Here is a 12,751-nt window from a genome sequence, read left to right as displayed (position 1 = left end):
TTCAAGAGTTTCTTAAGGCAAAGAAGAGTAAAAATGAGAAAACTGATACTTGAGGGGATCTCAAAATAGATGTCATCTGCCTTATAATTTCTGCCTAATATGAGCTTTGGGCGGAATGCTAAGTGTGGGAGAATGAGCCCACTAGCCATCTCCTTATCTTTAACATTCATAACTGTAGTAAATGGCAAGTTGGCTTACATGAAAATAAATCATTGTTTTACAAAGTTGTTTTTAAGCCACCTTTATTTAAACCACTTGGGTGGTTTAAAATGCACATTCCTAGATGTTAACGTTAGTGTCTCAAAAATTTCTTCTGGAAATCCTTGCAAATTAAATATTTAAGACTAAGGAAGTTTATTTTATTTTATTCATTTATTTGAGGGAGAGAGAGTGAGAGAGAACATAAGAAGGGAGAAAGTCAGAGAAGCAGACTCCCCATGGAGCTGGAAGCCTGATGAGGGAGGGACTCCATCCCTGGACTCAGAATCATGACCTGAGCTGAAGGCAGTCACTTAACCAACTGAACCACCCAGGCGCCCCGGAAGTTTATTTTAATATTTGATAGTAAACTCTCTGAAACAGAATAAAGAAAGTGTAAAGCTACTTACTCTTTTTTAAAGCTGAGAGACAGATTGAGTAAGAGAAGGAAATGGTGGTGGGGAAACAAGTCAGTTTCACTTCAAGAAAGTACATGCGGAATAATTTAAGCTGTAGTTTATGAAAACTGATCATAGGTTTTAAGATTATTTTGGTTACAATGTTTTTTTAAAAACCATTTCTTGGTAATTTTGGTTTTTTTTTAAAGATTTTATTTATTTATTTGACAGAGAAAGATCACAAGTAAGCAGAGAGGCAGGCGGGGGGGGGGGAGCAGGCTCCCCACTGAGTAGAGAATGCAACGTGGGGCTTGATCCTAGGACCCTGAGATCATAACCTGAGCTGAAGGCAGAAGCTTAACCCACTGAGCCACCCAGGCGCCCTGGCAGGTTTTTTTTTTAAATTGAGATGTAACATTGTGTAAATTTAAGATGTAGCATATTGAGTTGATAACATTCCTTTTGCAGTATGATTGCCATTGCTGAAATCTCTGTGGCATCACATAATTACAGTCCCTTGTTGTGTTGAACAGTTAAGGTGTAGTCACTTAGGTAATTTGGTGTTCATAATAGGTTTCTTTTTTCTAACAGAGGATATTTTAAAATTGAAGTGTAGTTACATTAGTTTGGGGTATACAACATACTGATAGGACAGTTCCATATATCATGCTGTCCTTTCCACAAGTACAGTACCCCCGTCACCACACAGCACTGTCACAGTACCACTGACTATATTCCCTGTGCTGTATCTTTTATCCCCATGAGTTAGTCATTCTGTAACTGGAAGCCGGTACCTTCCATTGCCCTCCACGCCCTTTTCCCACCTGCCCACCTCCCTCCCCTCTGGAAACCACAAGTTTGTTCTTTGTTGCTGATGGCTCTGTTTCTGCCTTTTTTGTTTGCTCGTTCATTTTGGTTTTTTTAAATGCCACATATAAGTGAAGTCATACAGTATTTGTCTGACTTACTTCATTTAGCATAATAACCCCTAGGTCCATCCATGTTGTTGCAAATGGCAAAATAATCATTCTTTTTATGGCTGAGTAATATTCAATTGTACATATCCATCTTCATCTACTCATCTTTCGATGGACACTTTGGTCACTTACATATTTTGGCTATTGTGAATAATGCTGTAACAAACATGGGGGTGCATATATCTTTTTTAATTACTGTTATCATAGTCTTTGGATAAATACCCATAAGTGGAATTACTGTATCATAGGAGATATATATATATATATTTTTAATTTTTTATTCATTATATGAGAGAGACAGAGAGAGCACAAGCAGGCGGAGAAGCAGGCAGGGGGAGAGGGAGAAGCAGGCTTCCTACTGAATAGGGAGCCCAACATGGGGCTCGATCCCAGGACCTGGACATCATGACCTGAGCTGAAGGCTGATGCTTCACCATCTGAGTCACCCAGGTGCCTCAGGATATTTATATTTTTTAGTTTCTTTGAGGAACCTTCATACTGTTGTCTACAGTGGCTGCACTACTTTACCCTCCCACCAACAGTGCACAAGGCTTCCTTTTGTCCATATCCTCACCATCCTCACCAACACTTGTTATTTCTTTTTTTTTTTTAAGATTTTATTTATTTATTTGTCAGAGTCAGAGGGAGAGAGAACGAGCAAGCACAGGCAGACAGAGGCAGGCAGAGGCAGAGGGAGAAGCCGGCTCCCTGCCGAGCAAGGAGCCCAATGTGGGACTTGATCCCAGGACCCTGGGATTATGGCCTGAGCTGAAGGCAGCCCCTTAACCAACTGAGCCACCCAGGCGTCCAACAATTGTTATTTCTTGTCTTATTTGTTCTAGCCGTTCTGACAGGTGTAAGGTGATATGTCATTGTAGTTTTGATTTGCATTTCCCCAATGAGTAGTGATATTGAGTGTTTTTTCATGAGTCTTTTGGCCATTTGCATATCTTTGGAAAAAATCCCATTTTTAGCAGTAAGTATTATTACTTAAAAACATGATGATGATGATGATGATGATTTTCTTTGGTATTGAGTTGTAGAAGTTCTTTATATGTTTTGGATTTTAACTCCTTACGGACATATCATTTGCAGGTATCTTCCATTCAGTAGGTTGCCTTTTCATTCTATTGATGGTTTCCTTCACTGTGCCAAAGTTTTTTATATTGGTATAGTCCCAGTATTTGATTTTTGCTTTGGTTTCCTTTGCCTGAGAGACCTATCTAAAAAAAAAAGTTACTAAGGCTGTTGTCCAAGAGCTGCCTGTGCTCTCTTCTGGGAGTTTTCCTCTTTTTTACCACCTCTACCTCAGGGTCCATTTCTCCCTTGGTACTTGACAACTAAACCTCTGGGTCTATTTAACATGCCTGTTCTTTGTCACCACCACTTACACATCCCTGCTGCTTTTCTAGGGCTTAATATAGGGCCTGGCTGACAGGTAATTGACAAGTGTCTGATGGAAGAATAGAATTTCTTTATCTTCAGCTGCTTTCCCCCTAACATATTACTCTCTTAGATGGTATTTTAACATGCTATCCTTCTTTATTTTCTGATCTTAAAAAGTTTCCTTGTCTTAATATTTTCTAATTCTGTCTTATCTATAAGCAAGGTGAGTTTCTTCCTGAATAATTGAGTATCTTGATATGTGTATAAATTTTGATTTTTTTTTTAAGATTTTATTCATTTATTTGACAGAGATCACAAGTAGTCAGAAAGGCAGGCGGGGGGTCGGGGGGGGGGGAGTAGGCTCCCTGGTGAGCAGAGAGCCCAATGCGAGGCTCGATCCCAGCACCCTGGGATCACGACCTAAGCCAAAGGTAGAGACCTTAACCCACTGAGCCATTCAGGCGCCCCTCGATTTTGATTTTAAAAAAGCATATTCTAAACTCCTTTTTTTTTTTACTGCTTCTTTAAAAATTCTTATTATAAGCAATTTTAAAATTAGTGGCTTGCAAAGATGCTTCTCAACCATTCTTACATTTTTAAAAACCTTACTGTGTTTATAAAAAGACATGTGATTTTATGAAAGATTAAAGCAATACAGAAAAAAATTATGAAGAAAAACCACTAAAATAGATTATCACAACTCCTCTTCCCGAGTTTATTTCATCTTAGAGTTAGGTTTCGTTGAGGTGCCATTTCATGAAGGTTTCATGGTTACCATACATTCTATGTTCTGGCATGTTTTTGGGGTGCTTGTTTCCTAAGAGACAATTTGTCTAGGTCATACTGTCATATTTTCTCTCTATTAAAATTGTATAGAGACTGTTACACTTTCTTGTAGCTTTGAATGTTGCAGTGTGAGGCCTGAGGTCTCCCTTCCTTCCACCCATCCTCCATGAGACTTGATTTTTCTGTTCAGATACTCATAAGTATTATGAGTTCTTGTTGGTTGTGGAAGTCTAGTAACTACCAGGTGATGATTGTAGGTGATGATTTCTGAAACCCTTTCACTTTCAGCCTGAAGATTGAAGTCACCTTTTGGATTTCAGTGTAATCATCCAAGACAAATGAAGCAGTAACTGTCAGTAGAAATGGTTCAGGAAAAAGCTGGTGGTGGGAAAGAAAAGACGTAATAGAGTAAGGGAATAATTGAAGATTGACTTTGAAAAGGACAAATGGAAGTAAGACAAGTTAGTGACACACTGGAGACCACTGTCCTCTTCACATGGAATTAACTGATCTTATAGGAGGTATCTCCAAGTTTTTAAAACAAAGCAGGAAATAAAGTCATAGCCTATTTGCAAAGCTTAAAATGCCTTTTCATTTAATACTTGTTCTGTGAAAATCAGATTTAATTAGATAACCTTTAGGTGATTCAGCAACATAAGGAATTTTTTTTTTAAATTTCAGTATCGTAAACAACAGTATTCTGTTTGTTTGAGGTATACAGTGTGATCGTTTAACAATTCTTTACATTACTCAGTACATATTATGATAAGTTTATTGTTGATTCCCATCACTTCTTTTACCCATTCCTCCCACCCACATCCACTCTGGCAACAATCTGTTTGTTCTCTATAGTTATGAATTTGTTCTTGGTTTGTCTCTCTCTCTTTTTTCCTTTGCTCATTTGTTTCTTAATTTCCACATGTGAGTGAAATCATATGGTATTTGTCTTTCTCTGGCTTACTTAACTTAGCATTATACTCCCTAGGTCCATCCATGTTGTTGCACATGTTTCATTATTTTTATGGCTGAGCAATATTCTGTTTTATATATGCCAAAGCTTCTTTATTCATTTCTCCATGGATGGGCACTTGGGCTGCTTCCATAATTTGGCTGTGGTAAATAATGCTGCAGTAAACATAGGGGGTGCATATATATTTCCCAATTAGTGTTTCCATAATCTTTAGGTAAACACCTAGTAGTGAAATTACTGGATCATAAGGTAATTCTGTTTTTAATTTTTTGAGGAGTCTCCATATACCATACAAACTGTTTTCCACAGTTACTACCAGTTAGCATTAACATAGGGAAACTTCTAAATTTCTCTGCAGGTGACTCCCACCTTCAAGGTGTGATATTAAACCAAATGATTCATGCATAATTCAAGAAATACTTTTTTTCCTAACTGCTGGTTATATTGGTATCTAAGTTATTGGCCAGGTGGTTGCTGATCTTATTTATTTTTATTTTTAAGGTAACTATTTGATTTTGCAGAATAGAGCAGCTACAAGTATTTTATACTTAAATTGTCTAAGCCAGAAACTCAAAATGGAACATTTTTTGGTCTAGAGAAGATTTGATTTTACTTTTCAGAGTAAACATCTTTAATTGTGGGTAAATGCAAAAAAAGAAATGGTATTGTTTTGTCAGCATATCACTGTGAATTTTAAAACTGTGATTTATGTTAAAAATTAGTAGTTTCATTCCATGAAACACTTTATTTAATGAATCATTCTTTGAGTTACCCATTTTACTTTTTTACTCATTGAGAGGTATCCCCCCCCCCCGTTAATAATAAAAATGAACAGGACATGTCATAATGAAATTACTATTAATTTTTTATCAGAAGAGAGAAAAATTACATGATGAAGAAGAAAGAAAAAGTGCTTGGGTTAGCCAGGAGAGACAGAGAACACTGGATAGACTTCGAACTTTTAAACAGGTAATAAAAGTATGATCAATTGATTGTTTTTCATTTTTTTTAAACAGCTATATATATATATATACTCCTATTGGAAGATAATGAGAAAAAACTTAATTTTTCTTTATAATTTAGAAAATGTAATTTTGGGGGGATGGGTTAATGGGGTGATGGACAATAAGGAGGACACTTGTTGTTATGAGCACTAAATATTATATGCAACTGATGAACCACAATTCTACCCTAAAAATGATAATACACTATTTGTTAACAAACTTGAATTTGAACAAAACCAAAAAAAGACAGTTACTTTAGGGGTTCCTGGGTGAGTAGGTTGGTTAAGTGTCTGACTCTTGATTTTCTCTCAGGTCATGATTTCAGGATTGAAAGATCAAGCTCCACGTCCATCTCTGCGCTTGGCAGGGTGTACTCCAGATTCTCCACCCCCTCTCTTCTCTCAAATAAACAATAACAAATAAAATATTTTTTAAAAATTAATGTGTGATTACAGGACTACCTTTCTCCCATTCATTAGTGTAGGTATTAAAGATTTATCATTTGAGAGGGAGAATGAGTGGGGGCAGGGGCAGAAGGAGAAGGAGAGAGAGTCTTCAGCAGTGAGCGTGGAGCCTGACACAGGGCTCGATTTCACAACCCTGAGATTATGACCTGAACTGAAACCAAGAGTTGGTCATGTAAGTGACTGTGCCACCCAAGCACCCCATACCTTTCTTCCATTTGTGTACAGCAACAGCAACCTCGTGGTATTGGCCTATCATTTCAGTAGTATGAAAGGATCATCACAGCCTTTGGCAAACCTGGATTTTTGTTGTTGTTTTATAAAATTAATTAGTTCACAACTGACTATCCATTTTAGGCATCAACTTGTTATTAATAGCACATACAGTAACCTATGGTAATAATCTATGGAAATGACCCTGGCAGAATTAGAGAGTGGATCAGCTTACATGAGAAGTAGTTTGGCAGTTCTCTTGCCAGGCTAATCCAGGATGCTGGATGCTAGTACACAGCGGCCAAACATTTCCTTGGAGCTGTGTTGAAGCTGAATGGTTCTAGTTATGTGAGTGCTCAGGAGTCTAACTTCCTATCTGTGCTGACAAGGATAAACCTTGTGTTAAGTAAATGTTGTTCACCAAATCCATTAATGCTAGGTTTTACTACAGTAAAAGATAGAACAAGAGTTCTGTATGTTAGTACTTAAAATTGTATTCCCTCTTCTTCCATCATAAAAATGTACATACTGTTTTGAGAGTTTTTTGAATACCAGGAAATGTTTTAAAAAATGAAAAATTAACGTTTTGAACTGTAAGCTTGTGAAAATACATGTAAGAAGCTAATAGTTTCATAGCTTTCTATATACCAATATCATTTATGTTTCGTATTTTTATCTTGCTATTTTGCCATTTAAATTACTAATTTCAGTCATTAAAAATCTTCAAATCCTCTAATAATTCTGAACAGTTGGCTTCTTAAGTGGGTAAGAGGGGATAGGGCCTTGATAAAGGAGTTGGTAAGCAAATAGGGCTCAGTGATAATTGTTGAAAGGTATTATGCTTTGGTATTCTAGTCTTCTGTTTAACTGTTTAAAAGCACTTTCCCTGAAAAATCACAAAAGCTCCAACATAACATTTTGCATCAGGAGAAAATAGCCATTTGTTCATAAATTGTTTTACTGTAATTTGACCAGTCATAACTTCTGATTTTTTAGAGGTACCCTGGCCAAGTCATACTTAAATCAACCAGATTGCGACTGGCTCATGCCAGAAGAAGAAGCACAGCCAGTCCTGTGCCCTGTGAAGACCAGTGTGACCCTCTGCCAGGAGCGCTCCAGCCAGAAGAGAAAAGTGAAAAGGTGGAGGAAGGAAGAGGGAAGCTTGGGTCATCACAGAAAACAGAAGCCCAAAGCCTCTCACAACTTGAAGATACTTCATTAGCACAACTTGAAGCCACTTCATTACCTCTCAGTGGTGTTACCTCTGAACTGCCGTCCACTGTATCTCTTCCAGTTTTGAATAATATTGACCTCGAACCAGGTTCTATTACCACAGCTCCACTCCCCCCACCTCTTCCCCCAACACCACCTCCCCCACCCCCGCCCCCCCCTCCCCCTCCACCACCCCCTTTGCCTGTTGCTAAGGACAGCTCCCTAGAGATACTGGAGAAAGGTCTGCCTAGAACAGAGGGGAATGAGAAGAGGATCCCAAAGTCTGCGAGTGCACCCTCAGCACATCTCTTTGACAGCAGCCAGCTGGTCAGTGCCAGGAAGAAGCTGAAAAAGACTGCTGAAGGTTTACAGAGGAGAAGAGGTAAGTTAAACAGACATGTTTATATTCATGTGTTGAATAAGTTAAGACATAATCAAAGGACATTATATTTCATAGCACCCTACAGAGCTTAAAACATTTTCTTTTTGGACATTATTTGATAGTAAAGAGGTTTGCAGAGTCACAGCTTGGCACAAATTCTCCCAGTCCGCATCAGCAAATGTGTACAGACACAGAAATGTGCACCTTCTTGAGCTCTTAGGGATGTTCTAAAAATATTTTGAAGTGATATTTGGTCTATCTGGTAATACATAGTAAGTGACTCCTTCTGTGTTAAAAAGAAAATCTGATTTTAAACCTAGGAAATAACAAGTAAGGTATTCACACCAGAAAATGTAAGCTAGCTGGGCAGGACTGTCACACTAGGATGACGTTGACAGGACCATGTAACATTTGGTCACAAATTTATTGAGGGCCTTGGTATACTCTTTGTATAAAAAAGCAAGGAAGGATGGGGAGTAGCATACATAATTTACTGCATGCCATATATGCCTTAATAAAACTGTTATAATCCTGGTCCATGGCTTTCATTGGGAGAACATTATATAAAATAATTTGTATATTAAATTTTAATCTGAGAGATCATACATTAAATATTTTTACCATAACTGGAGTAGAATTTTATATGTAAAACAGCTAAGTGGAAAAAACAGAAGTCACTGTAGTCCGGGCACCTGGTTGGCTCAGTCAGTAAAGCATGCAACTCTTGATCCTCAGGGGCATGAGTTCGAACCCCACATGGGGGATAGAGTTTATTTAATAATAATAATTTAAAAATCTCTTGAAAAAAATTTAAAAATCACCATAGTGAATCAAAACTTAGTTCTTTATTTTTTTTTTAAGATTTTATTTTATTTTTTTGACAGAGATCACAAGTAGGCAGAGAGGCAGGCAGAGAGAGAGAGAGAGAGGAGGAAGCAGGCTCCCTGCTGAGCAAAGAGCCCGATGTGGGACTCAGTCCCAGAACCCTGAGATCATGACCTGAGCCGAAGGCAGTGGCTTAACCCACTGAGCCACCCAGGTGCCCAAAACTTAGTTCTTTAAAATTATATTTGTAACTCAGATGTTGTCTGAATTTAGATTGAGCTGTTGCATTATGGAAATCCTTTGGGAGTCTCACCCATTGTATTCCCAAAGACCACCTTCCAGCTCCCAATCTGCTTGCTTCTCTTACATGGGAAATAATAGAGATAATAACTTGGAATTGGAATCTGGATGTTGTGGCTTTGTTTGTTTAAACAAGCACAATTGGGATCCCATCTGTTTCTGGGAAAGCTTCAGTCCACATTTCGTGGTCTGTGTTGTTTTCAGTGTCCTTGGCTAGCACAGTCCTAAAGTCTAGAGGTTTCTAATTGCACTGTAATTATGATCCTAACTGTAATTATTCTCTTTCATTTGTTAAGTGAGCTCACCCATGGATGAGGTGCTAGCTTCCTTGAAGCGTGGTAGTTTTCATCTGAAAAAGGTTGAACAGCGAACTCTGCCTCCTTTTCCTGATGAAGATGATAGTAATAATATCTTGGCACAAATCAGGAAAGGGGTAAAATTGAAGAAGGTACAGAAGGAAGTGCTGAGAGAATCCTTCACACTTCTGCCTGACACAGACCCTCTAACACGGAGCATCCATGAAGCTCTTAGAAGAATCAAAGAAGCGTCCCCTGAGTCAGAGGATGAAGAGGAAGCTTTGCCTTGCACAGATTGGGAAAATTAACAGGTAAATGGTCTTATATTCTTTTTGTAGCATTCAGTGATACAGCTTTTATATTAAATGGTGAAGTCTGTTCTATTTTATTCATGAGGTTTATTATTACACAGCTCAGTTATAGCATGGACCATAGATTTATGAACTTCAGGTTTTGTGTAGTTTCTGGGAACCTAAAATAAAATGCTTTCAAAGATACTGTTACATAAATGCTGTGTTTATATCCTGCTTGTTAAAAATTTCTACAGTAGGGGTGCCTGGGTGGCTTACTCGGTTAAATGGCTGCCTTTGGCCCAGTTCATGATCCCAGGACATTTTTGGTGGGGATGAGGTGGGAGGGTCCTCTGCTCAGTGGGAAGCCTGCTTCTCCCTCTGTTCTTTACCCTGCTTGTGCTGTCTTGTTCATTCACACACTCTCTCAAATAAATAAATAAAATCTTTTAAAATATAAAGAAATTAAAATTTCTACAGTATAGCTATAGCCCAAATAAAGAGGACAGTCTTATTCCAGTAAAGTGACAGTCTTACTTCTTGTTTTAAAAACAGAGAAGGCAGGTGGGACGCCTGGGTGGCTCAGTTGGTTGGGCGGCTGCCTTTGGCTCAGGTCATGATCCCAGCGTCCTGGGATCGAGTCCCACATCAGGCTCCTTGTTCAGCAGGGAGCCTGCTTCTCCCTCTGCCTCTGCCTGCCACTCTGTCTGCCTGTGCTCACTGGCTCTCTCTCTCTCTCTCTGACAAATAAATAAAATCTTAAAAAAAAAAAAAAAGAGAGAGAGAGAGAAGGCAGGATATTTGGATGGCTCAGTCGGTTATGCATCTGCCTTTGCCTCAGGTCATGATCCCAGCGTCCTGGGATTGAGCCCTGCATCAGGCTCCCCGCTCAGCAGAGCGCCTGCTTCTCCCTGTGCCTGCCGCTCTCCAGCCTGTGCTTTCTCTCTTTCTCTGACAAATAAATAAAAAACGTCTTTAAAATGAATGAATGAATGAATACATACATACATAAAAGGCCTTTTCTGACTAAAGTATTTCAGGTACAAATTATGTATATTGAATTTTGATGTCTTCTTAGCTGCCTACAAAGGAATTTTCTAAGATCAGTTTAGAAAAATTATTGCACTGTCTGATTATTTAGCTTTCTAAGCTTATAAAATGAAGATTTATCATTTTAAGACCTATCCTAGTTACTGCATGATGCAGATAAAATTGCAGCTAATACAGTAAATACCTAATAAGTGTATGCGTGTCTTATTGAGTACCCCTGTGGTACTGGTAACACATTTGGGGTTCTCTTAAAGTAATAGAATTTTGACTTGAACACATTTTAGTAAGCTAATTATATAGTTCTGTGGCACAAATTATGCTAAATATAGAGTCAGTAAAGATAGAATCTAACAGTAGTCTTAACTGAAATGTAACTTCTGCAAACTGTAATGCAAATATGCACATATATTCTTTTAAGTATCTTATGCTCTCTTGACTGACTGTGTTTCTGTGGGCTTTACAACATTCACCATGGGGCGGCAGGGGATTCATAGTCCTGGAAAGGAAGTAGGTGAAGGAATAATAAACTTAACTTGTTATCGAAGTGATTCTGAAATATGCCTGATCATAAGAACTACCTGGGAGCTTATTAAAAATGCACATTCTTGGCTTTCACTCCCATGGACTCATACTGAATAGATCTGATGTACATGCAGGCATACATCTGGATTTTGAAGACTTAATACAAAAAAAGGTAAATTATGTCATTAGTTTTTTAATATTACTAACATATTGAAAGATACTGTTTGGGATGTGTCGAATAAAATACTACCAAAAGCAATTTTACCTGCACCTTCTGGGCATGGCTCCATCAGGAAAATGTAGATGTTCTTCTGCTATGCTCCCATCCCTACCTCTCCCCATCAGTGTCTGCACTGATCAGTAGGCTTAACCAAAAAGGTCGTGAAAAATCGCATTCCCCTCGATAAGTGGTTGTATATTACCTTTTTTAGTGTGCTCCAGCCAGCATTCAATAGTAGCACCACTATCCTGCCTTGGGTATTGGGCTGTTAGTATCCCTCTATCCTCTATTTATAGAGGCCCTAAGTATCTACACTGTGCTTTGTAGAAGTCACACATCTACTCACTGTGTGACTATGTCTAGGAATTCAGGGTGTCTAACTGGGTATTATTTGTAGATTTTCTACCACTTCACAGTGCTACCTATCCCCTTGTCTCTTGCTTGGAGCTTCTCAGTGAGCTGCTCCTATGCCTAAAACTACCATTATAGGCACTGATTAGTTAACTGCACAGTTGGGCCTTTAAAAAATGAGTGTTTTCGGGGCGCCTGGGTGGCTCAGTAGGTTAAAACCTCTGCCTTCGGCTCAGGTCATGATCCCGGGTCCTGGGATCGAGCCCCGCATCGGGTTCTCTGCTCTGCAGGGAGCCTGCTTCCCTTTCTCTCTCTCTCTCTCTCTCTCTCTCTCTCTCTCTCTCTCTGCCTGCCTCTCTGCCTATTTGTGATCTCAGTCAAATTTTAAAAAAAAAAATTTGGGGGGGGGGAGAGTGTTTTTGTCTTTGGATTACAGCTGCTGCCCACAGTAGCCCAGGTGGGGTACATGGCCCATCATACCAGCCCATCATCTCCATTTGTTTTCACCCTTCCCACCAGATCCTGCCCAGCATGTAGATATGGCAACAGCATTTCATATGTTCAAGTGCTTGGGTGGTTATTTTTAGCTTTTGGCTACTAATTTACCCTTAGAGTCAATGTTAAGAATATATCCACAATGAATACCATTTTGAAAATTGCCCCCAATTTTTTTTTTTTGGCTGATTGATTATTACTTATGGCTGGTTTATATATTATAATGTTGAGAGAAACAGTGAAATACTCTCAGAAAACACATGAGCTCAGATATCTGCAAAATTGCTTAGGATAAAACTGTGTATCCTATACCAGAAGCAAACCATATTCTAGTTGCAATCCCCACCAATTTGAGCAGGCAATGATAAAGGAGCTATTTTCACTGCCTTGTATGGGGTCTTGGCAAATTGTT

General features: G+C 38.7%; 1 protein-coding gene across 1 annotated transcript in view; it reads left to right on the top strand.

Annotated features, from left to right (window-relative positions):
- JMY (junction mediating and regulatory protein, p53 cofactor) overlaps positions 1-12,751 on the top strand; it is a 110,971-nt gene that overhangs the window by 90,967 nt on the left and 7,253 nt on the right. The window contains exons 8-10 of the mRNA XM_082724774.1: positions 5,589-5,684; positions 7,393-7,990; positions 9,412-9,722. Of these exons, the coding sequence (XP_082580900.1) occupies positions 5,589-5,684; positions 7,393-7,990; positions 9,412-9,719 (1,002 nt within the window). The 3' untranslated portion in view covers positions 9,720-9,722. The remainder of the gene's footprint in view (positions 1-5,588; positions 5,685-7,392; positions 7,991-9,411; positions 9,723-12,751) is intronic.

Source organism: Mustela nivalis (genome assembly GCF_964662115.1).
Source record: "Mustela nivalis genome assembly, chromosome: 3".
NCBI lineage: Eukaryota > Metazoa > Chordata > Mammalia > Carnivora > Mustelidae > Mustela > Mustela nivalis.
This window is presented reverse-complemented; position numbering and strand designations above follow the sequence as displayed.